At 41.6% G+C, this 17,828-nt stretch overlaps 1 protein-coding gene across 1 annotated transcript; it reads right to left on the bottom strand.

Moving 5' to 3' along the window:
* Positions 1-1,400: 1,400 nt before the first annotated feature.
* LOC124510444 (cofilin-1-like) lies at positions 1,401-15,718 on the bottom strand. The gene is given in 3 exon segments (XM_047077310.1): positions 1,401-1,565; positions 15,087-15,569; positions 15,572-15,718. Coding segments are annotated over 3 exon segments (795 nt in total).
* Between the last annotated feature and the right edge of the window lie 2,110 nt (positions 15,719-17,828).

Below are 17,828 nucleotides of genomic sequence, written 5' to 3' on the forward strand. Positions count from 1 at the left end.
TTGTTCAGTGACCAAATGCATTAGTGATTGTGACCAAATGTCTTCTTACGTGCATTAAGTGAGTATTTTTCAGTGTAATATTTTAATTCCTGTAATGATTTTTTTCACTGTATTTTTTGAGGGTTTTTTTTTTGTGGTTTCTTCTATTATGTGTGTGTGTGTGTGTGTGTGTGTGTGTATAACATACTTTACATAATTTTATGTATTTAAAAATTTTTTTTTTTCAACGTTTATTTATTTTTGGGACAGAGAGAGACAGAGCATGAACGGGGGAGGGGCAGAGAGAGAGGCAGACACAGAATCGGAAACAGGCTCCAGGCTCCGAGCCATCAGCCCAGAGCCTGACGCGGGGCTCGAACTCACGGACCGCGAGATCGTGACCTGGCTGAAGTCAGACGCTTAGCCGACTGCGCCACCCAGGCGCCCCAATTTTATGTATTTTAAAGAAACAAAGAGAAGGAAGGCAGTATATGCTTATAGTGTTTGTTATATTAACCTTCTTGTTTACCATTTCTGGTTCTCTTCATTTGTTCCTGGGGGTTAAAATTACCATCAAGTGTAATTTTCTTACTCCAATATAACTTTGCTCCCCCCACCTCCTTTGTAATATTATTGTCACAAATATTATATTTCTATGTGGTATGAGCCCAACGATACAATTATATACACATTATTTTATTATTTTATTTTATTTTGTTTTTTAAAGTTTATTTATTTATTTTTGAGAGAGAGAGAGCACACAGGTGGAGCAGAGAGAGGGAGAGAGAATCCAAAGCAGGCTCTGTGCTGTCAGCACAGAGCCCCAACTTGGGACTCAATCCAAGGAACCGTGAGATCGTGACCTGAGCTGAAATCAACCGACTGAGCCACCCAGGGCGCCTCCTTAAGGAGTTTGAAAACGAGACCAAACTGAAGCATGCTCCCTGTCTCATCATAAGGGAAGGCAGATAGCCACAGCCCAGGGCAGGAAGAGTCCCATCGGTATAGAGCAAGAGGTCTCAAGGTGTCAGGTGTTGGGTTTTGGACCCCTGCGGAGCTCCCACTACCAGCCCCCACCTCTGCCCATGACCTGACTTATAAGGAGAAGAGACCTATCCAAGGTCACAAGGTGGGTTTCTTTCTGCCCTTTGGAGTTAGACCAGATGCCAACATCCTTGGGGGAGGAGGGGTGGGGGCCCCTTCTAGTCCCACCCCAGTGCTTATTACAGGGACATTGTCCTTGAGGCTGACATCACCAGACCTGGAACCTTTTCTGAGGTGGTGGGAGTTCAGGACCAGAGAACCAAGGGTAGGGGGAGTGTCAGAGGGGGCCCAGGGACCAAGCTCAGTTTGGAGCTGGTGACCTCCCAATCTACCTGATTCCCAGGGCCCACAAACGTGTGGGGAATGGCTGCTCAGCTTCAGAGGAGTTTATTGCTGGGACCCGGAGAGGAGCTGCTGGAATGGCTCCCCGAGGAGGTGACCAGTCTCCGGCCTCGGCCCGGCCAGGGCTGACACCGGTGTCTGTGGGTGGTGGCAGCACCGGGACGCAGGATGAGCACGGCTGCCTCCCGGAAGCTGGGTTGCTACAGGCAAGGGGAGCTGAGTGAGCAGCTGCGAAGGCCCGCCCTCCCTCCCCATGTGCCACAGGGGGGGCCTGCCAGTGCAACAGGGACAGCGCCACCCCCTGGGCAGCCTGTGCACCCTCTCACATTATTTTAATTGCTTTCTAAATCAGTTAAGAGAAGAGATGAAACATGCATTCACACCATCTTTAATTACCTAATTACCTTTACCTGTTTTGTGTGTGTATGCATGTGTGTGTTTGAATTCCCATCAGGCTTCACTTGCTTTCAGCCCAAGGCACTTCCTTTAGTATTTCTTGTAAGGTGGGTTGGCTAGCAACAGATTCTTTCAGTTTTTGTTTATCTAGGAGTGTCTTTCTTTTGTTTTCATTTTTGTAAGGTGGTGTTGCTGGTTTTACATATTTGGTTGACAGATTTTTTTTGTACAGTTCTTTGAATACATCCCCTTCTAGATTCCCTTGTTTTTCTAATAAGGAGTCGGTGGATAATCTTCTGGGGGTTTTCATACATGACAAGTTGTTTTCCAATCACTGCTTTTGAGATTTTTCTCTTTGCCTTCGACATTTTCTCTTTCAAGAAAAGTTTTCTCACATTTGTACATGATGTATCTAGGTGTGGATCTTGTTCTGTTTATCCTACTTAACATTGGTTGAACTTGGATGTGTAGGTTATTCTTTTTTAGAGCGAATATGGGAAGTCTTCAGTCATTATTTCTTCAGAAGGTTTTTCTGCTTCTTTCTCTCTTCTCCCCTTCTGATTCTCCAATTATATGTATGTTGGTATCCCACGTTTTTCTGAGGTTCTGCTCGTTTTCCATCATCTTTTTTGTTTCTCAGATTATATAATCTCTATTGATTTATCTTCAAATTCATAGATAATTTTTGTATGCCAGTTCAAAACTGCTGTAATAAATTTTTCATTTAAGTTATTATACTTCTCAACTCCAGGATCTGCATTTGTTTCTTTTATAAAAAATAATTTCTATTTTTTAAAGTTTATTTATTTTTGAGAGAGAGAGAGAGAGCACGCCAGCAGGGGAGGGGTAGAGAGAGAGGAAGACAGAGAGAATCCCAAACAGGCTCCATGCTGTCAGGGCAGAACCCAACTCAGGGCTCAGTCTCACAAACCCTGTGGGATAATGACCTGAGCCCAAATCAAGAGTTGGATGCTTAACCAACTAAGCCACCCAGGTGCCACCTATGATTTCTGTTTATTTTCTCTATTTGATCAGACATTATCATCATACCTCCCTTTACCTTTTTTTTTTTTTAGGATTTTATTTTTAAGTAATTGCTACACCCAACACGGGGTTTGAAATTATAACCCCAAGATCAACAGTTGTGTGCTCTACTGACTGAGCCAGTCGGGTGCCCCTCTTTACTTCTTTAACCACAGTTTTCTTTAGCTGTTCAAGGATATTTATAATGACTGTTTCAAAGTCTTTCTCTGTTATGTATAACAGCTGGATCCAGGCAGTTTCTGTTGTCTGCTTTTTTTTTTTTCCTTGCGTGTGGGTCACACTTTTTGCTTCTTTGCATGTCTCAAATTTCTTGTGGAAAACTGGAAATTTTAGTCAATGTCTATTAGCAACTCTGGACATTGACTTCCTCCACCCCTAGGGCATGTTGCTATTTGTCCGTTTATTTGCCTAATGTCGTGGCTGGACCTTTTTTTAGGGAAGTCTACTTTCCCTGCAGTGTGAGGATGGTACTAGTTTTATCAGAGTTCCATTTTTTTAAGTTTACTTATTTATTTTTGAAGGGCTTAGGAGGAGAGAGAGGGAGAAGAGAGAAAGAATCCCTAGCAGGCTCCATGCTGTCAGTGCAGAGCCTGACTTGGGGCCCAAACTCACGAACCGAACCATGAGATCATGACCTGAGCCGAAATCGAGAATCTGCGCCTCATCGCTTAACCAACTGAGCCACCCAGGCACCCTCATTAGAGTTCCCTTTGCCTTTCATTTTCCCTAATCTCAGTTGAGCTGTCTGCCCCTATTGGTATCACACCCAGATGTTAGGTTCTACTAATTGCCAGACTGATTACTGTATCTTTTTTTTTTTTTTTTTTTTTTTTTTTGACAATGCCTTGGGGGTCTGACCTGCTTTACAGGCTGATCCAACTAAATTCAGTCCTCTTTCCAGGGGAGGTTTTTGAGGCCAGTCTTGGAAGTCTGTTCGAACCCCAGGAATGCTCTATTAATTGTATCTTTCTCTGGTTTTCCCTGGGAAACTAGATGGCCTATGGTTTAGCTTTGAGAATGTCCTTAGTTTTACTTCCCCACATTCTGTTTCAACTAAAGTCAGTTCTTTTTGGGGAGAACTTCTGCTTTATAGCCTGCCTCTGCTCCTCAGCAAAATCTGAGCTGTGGCTCCAGAGCCGAAGGCAGGGACAACGGCGTGCTTCTCTGTGAGTGACACCTGTTTTAGGAGTAGGGTGCTGGGTGGGGGCAGGGGCCCCTGATCTTCACAGTTTGCCTTTCTTGGTGTGGATGCTCTGACCCATGAATGAACTGAGATGATGGCAATCAGAGCTCCTATGGTCTCAGCCTGTCACACCTGACGTAGATCCTTTGCCCTATGAGTGGGGCTTGATGGAAGAAGAAAGCCTCTGACCTCTCAGCCATACTTGCTTGGAACTCAGCCTCTGTGATACAGACCTGGGGCTGGTATGAGAAATGCCTGTGGCATGTCCCTCCCCAGGAGACACCATAGCCATCCATTGGGAGCTCAGGGGAGACAGCCTCATTTTCTTGGCCACACCCACTTGTGCTAAACTGGATGGGTGGATGGGGGGAGCAGATTCTAGCTTAAGTCCCCTAGATTTTTGCTATTCTCACTAAAATTTACTATATTTTCCTGATACATGTTTCCTCATTTCCTTAGTACATGTCCTTAGGACAATTTCTTGAAACTTTATTTTTTTAAACTATTTTTTTAATGTTTATTTATTCTTGGGGGAGGGGGTAGAGAGACAGAGAGACAGAGAGACACAGAATCCAAAGAAGCAGGCTCCAGGCTCTGAGCTGTCAGCACAGAACCCGATGAGGGGCTCGAACTCACCAACTGTGAGATCACGGCCTGAGCCAAAGTCGGATACTTAACTGACTGAGCCACCCAGGCGTCTCAATTTCTTGACACTTTAAGTGGTTTTATTTCTCAAAAAAATTTTTTGCCATTTATGGTTGTTGCACTGACAGGTGGGTACATGGAGTTCACTTCGCTATTCTGGAAGTAGTTTACCCAATTGCCTTCTTAGCATAAAATTTGAAGATTGAAAAAACAACAGTTACATCTGCCTCTGTGGCATTGGTTCTATCACAAAATAATATTTGAGACTGTCTCAGTATTTCATAGCCAAATTTTGCATTGATTTAGGTCCAATCATATTGCTTACAGCAATTATATACATAAAGATATAAAGAATTAAATCACAGTTGTGAGACAAGTGTAAATCCCAGGCTTACAGATTTATAAAGAGATTCCATGATGGCATCAGCAGTTGTAGATATTTTCACAAATTTCCTGGTTTCTGTTAAGATAAACAATTTAAAGAGAAAGGGTAAGTTTTTCAGGATTATTAAGGTGTCTGCTTTTCTATCATGATTTATTTATTACTCACTTCTTTTTTTTTTTAAGATTTTATTTATTTATTTTTAATGTAATCTCCACCCCCAATGTGGGGCTCAAACTCACAACCCTGAGATCAAGAGTCACCTGCTTTACCGACTGAGCCAGCCAGGCGTCTCTCTTGTTCACTTCTAAAATAATTTCTAAAACTTGATTAAATGGTGAATAATAAGATGTTGTTTCAATTTTCATAAAGAATTAGATGCAACCAATTAAGAGCTGACTTCTGGTTGTTAGTTTGCCCAAGCTAACCAAGTTATAAAATATTAACATATCTGGAAGCTCAGCTGCTTGCTTCTGTATGAAAATGAGCCTGTGATCCTAGAAGTTTTCATGTAAGAATTAAGAAACAGAGAATGTAGAATTTTATGAACACTCCAGTCCAGGCCCTAGAGGATGCCGGTTGGAAATTTTGACAAGTGATCCTTAGGAACACCTTGGCTTCCTAACAAAGACTGACCAATACTCTGATCCATTTCATGTGTAAAAGGTCATTTCTCCCATTGAGCAAGATCCTCTCTTCTTTTGCTTTTCACTGACCAATAGTAGGCCTGTCTTCTGAAAAAATCTAGATCGGTTTTATTGCATTGTCTAAAGAAGAACATTGATGTAGATCTGAAATGCAATTTTGCGAAAATTCACAAATAAGCCCACTTAAGAGAAAACTATCGATTAGAAGCTTGCAGCCACAATTCACAGCATATCTGACAGAATGTGGTTTAAACAATGGGGCCTGATTAACAAGTGTTATGAAAACTCTGGAGATAAGTTGTTCCAGAAATGGTTAATCTAGCAGCTTCAAGACAGCTTCTCTTTTTCATGATTAGGCCTCCACATGCATCATTTCCTTACTAACTAAAATCAAAAAGCAGAGAATGGAAGGATCTTTTCATCCAGAACTTTTTATCCCACTAAGACTCTCAGCAGGGGTGCCTGCGTGGCTCAGTTGGTTGAGCATCAGACTCTTGATTTTGGCTCAGATCATGATCCCAGGGTCGTGGGATCAAGCCCCACATCAGGCTCCCTGCTGAGAGTGGAGCCTGCTTAAGATTCTCTCTCTTTCCCTCTCTCTCTCCCTCTGCTCCTGTCCCCTGCTCATGCTCTTTCTAAAAAAAAAAAGAAAAAAAAAGACTCAGCAGAAGATTCCCATTTTGTGTCAACAGCCAGGGCTGGGTCACCTTGAACCAATCACTGTCCCAGGTAAATAAGGATCCTGTGATTGACTAGGAGTTATGTCAATCAATACTACTTACCTGGGGTCAGGGCAAACTGTTGCCTCCGACTTGGACCAAATTGGGATTCTACTCTCAGAAACAAGAATGGTTGTTGGGTAGTCAACTCACAGTTTCTACAAAAATATCTTAGCCCAAACTTGAAAATTAAATCCTAGGATAGAGTGATATGTTTTTTTTTTCTCTAATATATCCTATGCGAAAGTGTGTTTTTATAAGATTTGAGATATATTTCATACACCATAAAATTCACCCATTTCAAGTATACAGTGGTTTTTAGTATATTCACAGCTGTGCAACCATCTTGACTTAATTTTAGAACATTTTCATCACCCTAAAAAGAAACCCTATGCATATTAGCAGTAATTCTCCACTCCTTCCCTCCTTCCTTAGCCCTGGGCGTCTATTACCTCCTTTCTGTCTTTTTGGATTTGTCAACTTTGGACATTTCACATAAATGGAATCATATAATTTGTGATCATTTGTGACAGACTTCTTTCACTTAGCATAATGTTTTCAAGGTCCGTTCATATTGTAACATGTGTCAGTACTTCCTTATTTTTTTATTGCCAAACAACATTCCATTTTAAGCAAGCTTACTTTTTTTTTTTTTTTTTTTTTTTAGTAATCTTTAAACCTAACATGAGGCTGGAACTCACAAACCCAAGATCAAGAGTCACATGCTCTACCGACTGAGCCAGCCAGGTGCTCCCAAACTTATATTTTTTATCCATTCATCAGTAGATGGGCATTTACAACCACCTTTTGTCTGTTACGAATAATTCTGGTATAAGCATTTGTGAGGACACTTTTGTGTGAACATGTTTTCAATTCCCTTGGATATATACTTAGGAATGAAATTGCTGAATCATATGGTAACTCTATGTTTAGCATTTTGAGGGATCGCCAAACTATTTTGCAAGGCAGCTGCACAATTTTACATTCTCACCAGCAACGAATGAGGGTTCCAGTGTTTCCACATATTCATGAACACTTGTTATTGTCATCTTTTTCATTTTAGTCATCCCAGTGGGTGTGACATGGTATATCATCGTGATTTGTTTGCATTTCCCTTGTATCTAATAACATGGAGCATCTTTTCATGTACCTGTTGGCCATTTGTATATTCTTTGTGGAGGAATGTCTATTCAAATCTTTGCCCATTTTTAAATTGGCTTATATGTCTTTTTGTCGCTAATTTGTGAGAGTTCTTTGTGTATTCTGGATACAATCCCTTGTTAGATACATGATTTACACATATTTTCTCCCATTCTGTAGGTTGTCTTTTCACTTTCCTGATCGTGACCATTGAGGCACAAAAAGTTTTAATTTCGATGTAGTCCAATGTGTTTATTTTTCCTTTGTGTACTTTGGGTTGGTATTTAAGAAATCATGTGTAATCCCAGGTCACAAAGATTTACTTCTGTATCGCCTGTTAGGAATTTCATAGTTTGAGCTCTTACATTTAGGTCGTGATTAATTTTGATTTAATTTTTGTGTGTAGTGCGAGACGGGGTACGACTTAATTTTTTTTTTTTTCATGTGAATATCCAGTTGTCTCCGAACCATTTGTTAAATAAATCATGATTCTCCTGTTGAATTGTCTTGGAATCTTTGATGAAAACCACTTGAACATAAATGTAAGGCTTTATTACTGGACTTCATCTCTATTCCATTGATTCATAAGCCAACCCTCTTGCCACCACCACGGCGGCTTCATGACTGTAGCTTTGTTGTGAGCTTTCAACAGTTTGTGTGTCCTCCAACTTCGTTCTTCTTTTTCAGAATTGTCTGTCTATTCAAGGTCCCTTGCATTTCCACATGAATTTTATGATCAGTTTATCAATTTCTGGAAAAAAAATCCTCCTGGGATGTTGACAAGGATCGCATTGAATCTGTAGGTCGATTTGGGAAGTATTGCTGTCTTAACTATATTAAGTCTTCTTGATTCATGAACATAGGATGACTTTCCATTATTTAGGTCTTTTACAATTTATCGCAGCAACTTTCTGTAGTTTTCAGAATATAAATTTTGCATGTCATTTGTTAAATTTATTCCCAAGTATTCTATTTTTTATGCTGTGGTAAATAGAACTGTTTTCTTTATTGGGGTTGTCCCTTGCTGGTATAGAAAAATACAGTTGATTTTTGTGTATTGATTTTGTGTCCTGACACTTTGCCAAATTTGTTTATTAGTTCTAATCATTTTTTAGTGGATTCTGCTGGATTTTGTACATACAGGATCATGTCATCTGCAAATAGACATTGTTTTACTTTTTCCTTTCCAGTCTGGATGCCTTTTCTTTTTCTTGCCTAAGTGCTCTGGCTAGGACCTCTAGTTGAATGGAATACAAATGGTGAGGTCAGAGATCTTTGTCTCATTCTTGGTCTTAAGGGAAAAGCTTCCAGTATGTTTCCAACAAATATGATGCTAGCTGTGGGGTTTTCACAGATTCCCTTTTTGAGCTGGAGGAATTTCCCTTCTACTGTTTTCTAGTTTGGTTGCCAAAGTACTATTTAACTACCTTTTATAAAGTAAAGAAGTAAAATCAGTGTCCATTTTCAAAAATTTCCCTTCTTCCCTTACCCTCTCCCATTTTTCATTTACTCAGAAAATGCTTGATGGGCCTATCTTCAATAAAAGAGTAGTTTTGAGAAATTACTCAAGAAACCAGTTGTCTAATATCATCTTTCCCTCCCCTCTTCAGGCACCAGAATTTCTCTCTCCTTTCCCTTCTTCCTCGGGATGAGTTAGTAATAATGTACCTACTGTAGAGCTAGAAGAGGTATCATTGACTGAAGGAGATTGGATTAAAAAACCTTTGTCTAACTGATATAGGAAAGACAGTTTCCAGTTAAGGAATTTCGGGCATCAGTCACGATCACTTAGGCTGCCACCTGCTCCGGTCGAAGAAAATAAGCGGATACTTGATACGAAGTCATATTTAGCAAAATGGTAATACAGAAGCTCTTTCAGAGTTGCAGACAGTAATTCAGCCACTTCAATCTGACATTCCATTTCCGATCTGTTTATGTCAACTAGTTTTTGAAACCAACCTCTTGAACTCTGAGTTGGGGTGATGTTCGGTCTGGTAACTAAATAAACAGCAGCATGAACGAGGTGGGCAAGGCAGCTGTGTTGCCTCAGAGAGGTGCTTTATTTGTTGATGTCCAGATTTCTTTCAAAAGGATTAATGTCACCTAAATTCAGTGATGAGGAAATCGGGAGGTTGGGAAATGAGAGCGTTAAAGACAGACCGTAGGTCTGTTTGGGGTGCGAACCCTGCCTGGGCTCCTGGAAGAGGTCGCCTCTCCCAGAATTAGCTTCTGCTACTCTGCTAGCCAGGGGATGTGGAAGGCGATAGCATCCCCTCAACTGGCCCAGATGAGGGAGGATGTTTGAACCTCTGGGTAACAGGGACATTGGCTGCTCTCCGAAGTCCCACACATTGCCCCAGAGCCCTCAGGAGCAAAGATGGGAAGTAGAAGGCCTACACAGCCCATCCCCCAACCCTGTGCTCCTCCCTCACCCCAGGCATCTGTCGGTATCTTGGGCTACAGATACAGATAAAACACTTCCAAGCCACTGCCTGCTAGAGCAAAGAGTGTGAGGGGATTCTAGGGGGAAAAGCTGTGGAATCACGCTTTCCAAATGTGTGTTTGGGAGGTTAAGTGGACGAGATGTGGAGTAAGAGTGCTCAGTTCAGATCCTGGCTCTATCACGTAAGCCTGCTGCCTGCATAGACTAAGTGCTCAGAAAACAGTGCCTGTTCTTAGAATTGAGGTGGCCTCTTTAAAGAAGTGGAGTGGAATGTCTCACCACTTTTACATCCTAACTTGAAAGGAAAATAAACCTTAAAAATGTTAAGGAGAGAGGGGTGTCTGGGTAGCTAAGTTGGTTGAGCGTCCAACTCTTGATTTTGGCTCAGGTCATGATCACAGTTCGTGGTTCGAGCTCCCAGTCAGGCTCTGCGCTGACAGTGCGAGGCCTGCTTGACATTCTCTCTCTCACTCTCTCTCTCTCTCTCTCTGCCCCTACCCCACTCGTTCTCTCTCTCTCAAAAATAAATAAAATTAGGGGCGCCTGGGTGGTGCAGTCGGTTAAGCATCCGACTTCAGCCAGGTCACGATCTCGCGGTCCGTGAGTTCGAGCCCCGCGTCAGGCTCTGGGCTGATGGCTCAGAGCCTGGAGCCTGCTTCCAATTCTGTGTCTCCCTCTCTCTCTGCCCCTCCCCCGTTCATGCTCTGTCTCTCTCTGTCCCAAAAATAAATAAAACGTTGAAAAAAAGAAAAAAAAATTAAAATAAATAAATAAATAAATAAATAAAATTAAAAATTAAAAAAGAAAGAAAGAACGAGAATCAATGGAACACCCTGCCTCTTCGAGCTTCCTCAGGCCTTTCCATGAGCAATGGTTTTGTTTCAGTCTTTCAAGCAGCACGGTCCTTTTACCAGCAAAAATGGCCGAAGAACAAATATTTTTCACGAGAGTGTGAGGAGACTATGCCATCTACCACTAAAAGGAAAGGACATCTATTTAGTCACTTCCTGAAACTCGATTCTTGTGACATTAGCTCACATTTCGCATTGACTTTTTCATGTCAGTGGGAGACTTCTTTGCACTCCGTTCTTTTACAGAGTTTGTTCTATTTCACATCCCCTTTGCTTCTCTCATTAATGAGAATATGAAACAAAAAAGAGCATCTTTCAGCTTTGTAGACAATACCACCACAGCTATCTTAAACTCTGGTTTCTCAAATAAGCTGCCTTTTTTTTTTTAATAACAGGAAGGAAAAAAATCAGTCTTTCGTATCAGAAAATAAGGTTGTGTTTTAGGGAGTTTATTAGGGGTTCTGGAGGAGACAAACTCCGGTTCTCATAGTATTATATTTCCCGTCCCACACATATATGTGATAGCCTATGACTGAGCATTAACTTGCCATTTCCCCCTTTTTTGCTTTTTCCTCTCTCCTTTCCCTCCCCCCTTCCTCTCCATCTCATTTGAATGGAGGCTGACAGCACTGTCCCAGAAGAATTAGCAGCGGCTATTTCTTTTACCAGAAATTATGACTCTGCCTACCTCAAAGTCAATCTGCTGGAAGACGCGGGCACTGTTCATAACTGAATGACAGTCACAACGCGACTCTTGTGCTACCCTTCCAGAGACGTGTTACATGGTTCGGTCTTGAGGTAAAAATGTAATTAAAAAAAGAGAAAAAAGAAAAATCACCTTTGCTAAAAAAAAAAAAAAAAAAAAATTCCTTTTTTACTGTAAGAGAATATGTTTTCAATATTTTGGTAAATATGTAGGAATATTTTTAGTAATTGAGGAAAACTAACAAACCCAACATATCTTTAAGTTTAAGTGGGAAATTTGCTTTGGATCTGAAATTTAAGAACAGGTGTAATTTTGCAGTTTGGGTTTGAAGAAAGACTAAAACCAGAGGATCAAAACATCCGAAAAATCTATTCTCTGGTGTTTTAGGACACAGATGAGTAAAAATTCCTGCTAGAAAATTCACTCCAGTTTTTACAGAATTGATTTTTCCATCTGGCATTAGAGACTGGTGATTATTCAAACAATGCTTCCACTGCATAGCACTTGAAATCTATGTTTATTGAATATTTCTGATGGTTATTAATGTTGAAAAATGGTAGTACCATTTAACCAAGCTGGTAAACAGGAAGGTTAATTAAATATGACATAATTTTCAATTAGGAAAAACAGAAAACACATTTGCAGTTTTTGCTATAATCATTTTTTATTTTATGATCCAGAAAGTATCTTAGGTGTTCTCAGGGTCATGAATTATCATTATGAATAGCAAGCCTATTCCTATTTGGAAATGCTCCTTAATTTTTTTTAATGTTTATTTATTTTTGAGAGAGAGAGAGAAAGAGAGAGAGAGAGCGAGCGGGGGAAGGGCAGAGAGAGAGAGAGGGAGACACAGAATCCAAAGCAGGCTCTGGGTTCTGAGCTGTCAGCACAGATCCCAACGCGGGGCTGGAACTCACAAACCGTGAGATCATGACCTGAGCCGAAGTTGGAAGCTTAACCAACTGAGCCACCCGGGCGCCCCTGGAAATGCTCTTTAAATAGGAACGGTATGAGGCACCACAGCAACTTGGTTCAGTGTCTTGGCTCCAACTTTTATTATATGTGTGATGTCAGATACATTTGCTGTGCCAGTTACCTGTGGCCACCCTGGTGTTCTGTGACAAATGACCCTAAGACCCAGTGACATCCAATTACATACATCCATGGGTTTGCTTAGTGTTGGTTGATCTGGTCTGGCTCAGCTGGGCCTGTCGTCAATCTGTGAATTAGTTTCAGGCCCACTTCACATATGTCTCATCCTCCCTGGGCCTACCCAAGACATATTTTTCTCATAGTGATGGCAGAATCCCAGAAGTGCAAGCCCAACCATGCAATCCCATTTTAAATTTCTCCTTGTGTCTTATCTGTGAACATCCCTTTTCCCAGAATAATCCCCATGGTGCTAGCCCAACAAATATAGGATGGGGAAAATATAATTTGCTCACAGAGGTTGGGTGTGTATGTGTGAATATTCACTAAGTCGCGAGTAGGCATCTAATCTAACATATTATTTCAGCTTCCTAAATCTCTATTTTCCTCATCAGTAAAATTGGGACAATAAATTGAGTAATGGCCTTGGTATTCAGACATGAGGCATTGTAATGTAGAGTACAGAGAGCAGAGGGGATGCCCACTAGGATTTCCTGAGATGCAGCTGTTGTCATCCTTAAAAGGAATATTGTAGACTCATGGAATAACACAACAGGAAGAGATTCTCAAGCACCATTTAATAATTCCAAATGTGCAGAAGAGTGGCAAAAATGGTACAAAGAACTTGCCCTTCACCCAGATTCACTAGTTGTTAACATTTTGCCACATTTGCTTTTCCTGAACCATTTGAGAGTTAGTTGTAGACAACATAGTCTTTTATCCGTAAATGCTCCCCGTGCTATTTCCTCAGAACAAGAACAGTCTGTTACATAGCCACAGTACAAATATCAAATTCAGAAAATTTAACAATGATTCACTATCATTATCTACTATATAGTCCATATTCAAATCTCACCAATTGTTTCAGTAATTTTATGGCAATCCCTTTCTCCCCATCCCCTCTTCTCCAATTCAGAACCTACTTCAAAATCACACAAGGCATTTAGTCTTCATAGTTTTCGTACTCACCTTTAATCTGAAAGAGTTATTCAACCTCTCTATCTCTCATGTCATTGCTTTTCAAAGACTGTAGGTCAATTAGTTGGTGGACTGTCCCTTGTTTGTTTTTTCTTTCTTTCTTTCTTTCTTTCTTTCTTTCTTTCTTTCTTTCTTTCTTTCTGATGTTTTCTCATGATTACATTAGGTTATGCATTTGGGGCAAGATACTTCATCAGTGCTATCGTGTTCCTCCCAGTGCATCACATCGGGAGACCCATGATGTCTGCTTGTTCCAAAATTGGTGATGTTAACATTGATCCTTTGATTAAGGTGGTGTCTGTCACTCGATTTCACTAGAAATCACTCTTTTCCCTTTGTAGTTTATAAATGTGTTGTAAAATGCTTTGGGACAATGTAGATACCCTATTGTTCGTCATGTATTCACCCTACTTTTTGCAGCCATTGATAATTCTTCCCTGAATCAGTCATTACTATAAAGGTTCAGAAAGGTTGATTTTCCAACTCCATTGTCTTTTCTACATTTATTAGTTGGCATTCTTCTCTGAAGAATCACTTTCCTTTCATCCCCATTTATTTTAGCAGTATGGACTTGTGGATTTTTATTCAATTCCATGATTTATAGGACACAATACATAATTTTTATTATACTTGATGTTCAAACCGTCCATATTTGGCCAGTTAGGAGCCCCTTCAAACTGGCTGCCATGTCTTTTTGATTACATTCTTACCTTTTGGCATAACAGTCGTTCCGGGGCTCATGTTGTACTTTTTTTTTGCTCCAGTCCTGGAATTAGCCATTTCTCCAAGGAACCCTAGTTTAATATGTTCTTTTGCCTTCAGGCTGAGTCATATTAATTTAGATGAAAACTCAGACCATAAGCTCAATAATGCAGGTTTAATAACACGATCATGAGCGCTCTGAGGAGCTGTATACTCAAACACATTTTACTGACTTTTACATAATAACTCCTAGCTGATGATACTATAAAATATCAGAATTTGGCAAATTGACTAATGCACAAAAATGGCATTACTCATTAATGGGCCACATCAAGTACGTGTGTGTGTGTGTGTGTGTTTAACTGAAGGTCGATTACTGGTCCTGCTTCCATAAGTAGTTGTGACCAGGGACAGAGAAGAGGGGAACCAGACGTCGCAAGGAGAGGTCATTTCCACAACATTCCATTTATACACAGAACTAAATAGACAAGTGCAGAGTCACTACTGCCGTTAGAAGTTGGCAGAGTGGGAAAAGGAAGGAGCAGGTTGGGAATTGGGGTGTCATCAAAAAAATACAGGATCCCCCCAAACTGGGGTGGCTGGGGAGAACTTGGTCCTGTTTCAACACAAGTGGAATCACATCTAAAGCAGTTTGGGGAGGTCAGAACCATCAGGGATAGAAGGGGGGGAGGAAGGTCCAGGGGGTGAGGGGGCTGTTTGTGGGTAAAGAGATTACCCTCCCCCTGCTGGGATCCGACACCCCCTCCGGTCTGGCAGGAAGGGTGCAGCCTGCAACCTCCGTTGGTGGGTCTGGGGCTGCCAGATACTCCAGGCAGGGGGCTGCAGGGGGCTCCAGGGGGCTCGCATAAGGCTTGCCCTCCAAGGAGATGACAACACTGGCTCCCAGCTTCTCTGACAGGGTGCAGCTGTTCTTGACCTCCTCATACAACAAGTTTGCTTGTAATTCATGCTTGATGTCCATCAGCTTCTTCTTGATGGCGTCCTTGGAGCTGACTGAGATCATTTTGCTCTTAAGTAGTGCAGGCTCCAGTGCACAGAAGATAAACACCGGGTCCTCCTTCTTGCTGTCCTTGGTCTCACGGGTTGTGTCATAGAGGGCATAGTGGCAGTAGTTGTGTGGCAGCATCTTGACAAAGGTGGCGTCACGGTCGTCCGTCGTCTGGCCCACATCGTCTGGCAAGGCTCTCCTTGCCCTCTTCCGGGGATGATGTTCTTCTTGTCCTTGCTAAGGCAGAAGCCTACCGCCTTCTTGTGCTTCCTCACCTCCTCTGGTGTGGAGGACTTACACACTTCCACGTCACTGGACACTTTGATGACGCCATCAGAGACCGCCACCCCGGAGGCCATGTTTCCGGAAGTGAAAGGGAGATTGCAAAGAGAGTCAGAAGAGATGAGGGTACCTGCCGCTGCTGTCCATTCAACTGCCACATCAAGTACCTTTCAACATCATCCATTATAACAAAAGATGTGACCCACCGCTCCCACATGAAACAAGATAGATACATGCTATCGTATAACAGACATTGACTTCTGGAAAGTTTGTTTTTTCAGAAAGAAAACTGTAAATAAATGTGTTTGCCATTATCTGTGTATATTAAAGAGATTCCAAAGTCCCTGTCAATGATCTCTCTCTCTTTTTCAAAGTTGGTTTATTTTTTCAAAGTTTATTTATTTATTTAGAGAGAGATATGGAATCCCAAGCAGGCTCTGTACTGAGCTACCTAGGCACCCTGAGTTTGTTTGTTTGTTTATTTGTTTATTTATTTATTTAAGTAATCTGTACACCCAACATGGGACTCAACTCATGACCCGACCTCAAAAGTTGCATGCTTTTTTGACTGAGCCAACCAGGTGCCCCTATTTATCTCCTAGAAAAAGAAAAAAATCACAGTCAAGGGGCTCTTGGGCGGCTCAGTTGGTTAAACACTGGACTCTTGATTTTTGCTCAGGTCGTGATCTCATGGTTTGTGAATTTGAGCCCTGCATGAGGCGCTGAGCTGACAGCATGGAGTCTCCTTGGGATTCTCTCTCACCCTCTTTCTCTGCCCCTCCCTTCCCCCTCAAAATAAATAAACTTAAAAAAAGTCACAAATACAGTGAAGAATCTGGACATTGTCCTGACTGTTCTTGAAGAGAAATATGTCATCTGTCTGAGTGTAACATTTAAACTTTAGTGAACATATTAGCATAAGTAGTTCATAGGTGTAGGTCAGCATTGATTAGGGACTCATGAGGCAGGCCTATTCTTTTAAACTTTCTGCTGATCAAAACGCTTTTTCGTCATGCAATCCACACAATCCAGTGGGTTAGTCATTTATGAATTGATTTTTTTTCTGCCTCCTTCTACCTGTCCTCTTTTCTAGTTTCCTGTTTACATTCCCATGGATGTCAAACATAGCACCCTGTCTTCATTTCACATTCCTGAGGATGCCAACTTTTCGAAGAGGCTGGGTTTCTTCAGGTTTCTGCAATGAGCAAAACACTTCGGGTAGCGGTACCCTCCTGTGTGACTCCATACCTATCCAGACAGTATAAGTGTTTGGATGGAACCAGGAAGCAGCAGCAGAGAATTCCGGCCCTGGCCCAGCGGAGGGGTGATCCACAGGCATCATTCTACCAGCCTCCAGTGAGGGTGGGGTGGGGTGGGGACTTGAACTTGCTCTCAGGCAGGGGCAAGGGGAAGAGAGTGAGAGAGCGTGCATGCTTGCCCACAAGTCTTTACCATGCCCATAAAAGTCCCTACAACACCATCTCTTAGCGCAAAACTCCATGAGACCTCTCCTTAATGGTGAATCCTGGGCACGTTTTTAGTGCTTTGTCTGTAATTCTCATAATATGGGTGATCTAATTTATGTTATTGGTATGTGTGTGCTTAACTGTCGGCTTTGCAAATTTCTTTGTAAGCACCTCGAGATCAGGGATGTCTCTAGCTGATCTTCACATACCTCATACGGTGAACAAGGAAAAGTGCTCAGTAAGTATTTGTTGACCTGAAATTTGATGATCTCTTTCATTCCCAAAATCCAATTATGCAACGTTTTCATCTAGAAGGGTTTTTTTTCCCCCAATTATTTCTCTGAAACAGGCAACACTTAGACCAATACTTTGGCAACATTTAAGTCCAATTTAGACCCTCGTCACTCATGACAAATCACATTGTTTAAAAATGGTGATCAGATGGGGCGCCCGGGTGACTCAGTCATTAAGAGTCAGACTTTAGCTCAGGTCATGATCTCACAGTTCGTGGGTTCGAGCCCCACATGGGGCTCTGTGCAGACAGCTCAGAGCCTGGAGCCTGCTTTGGATTCTGTGTCTTCCTGTCTCTCTGCCCCTCTCCCGCTCGCACTCTGTCTCTCTCTCTCTCTCAAAAATAAATAAACATTAAAAAAATAAAAAATAATAAAAATGGTGATCAAGCACAGGAGTTTGTTTTAACAAGCGCCACCACTCAAGAGTG

Source organism: Lynx rufus, unplaced genomic scaffold (genome assembly GCF_022079265.1).
Source record: "Lynx rufus isolate CCGP_SWC_20201006 ecotype Redwood Valley unplaced genomic scaffold, mLynRuf1.p SCAF_1, whole genome shotgun sequence".
Classification (NCBI taxonomy): Eukaryota; Metazoa; Chordata; class Mammalia; order Carnivora; family Felidae; genus Lynx; species Lynx rufus.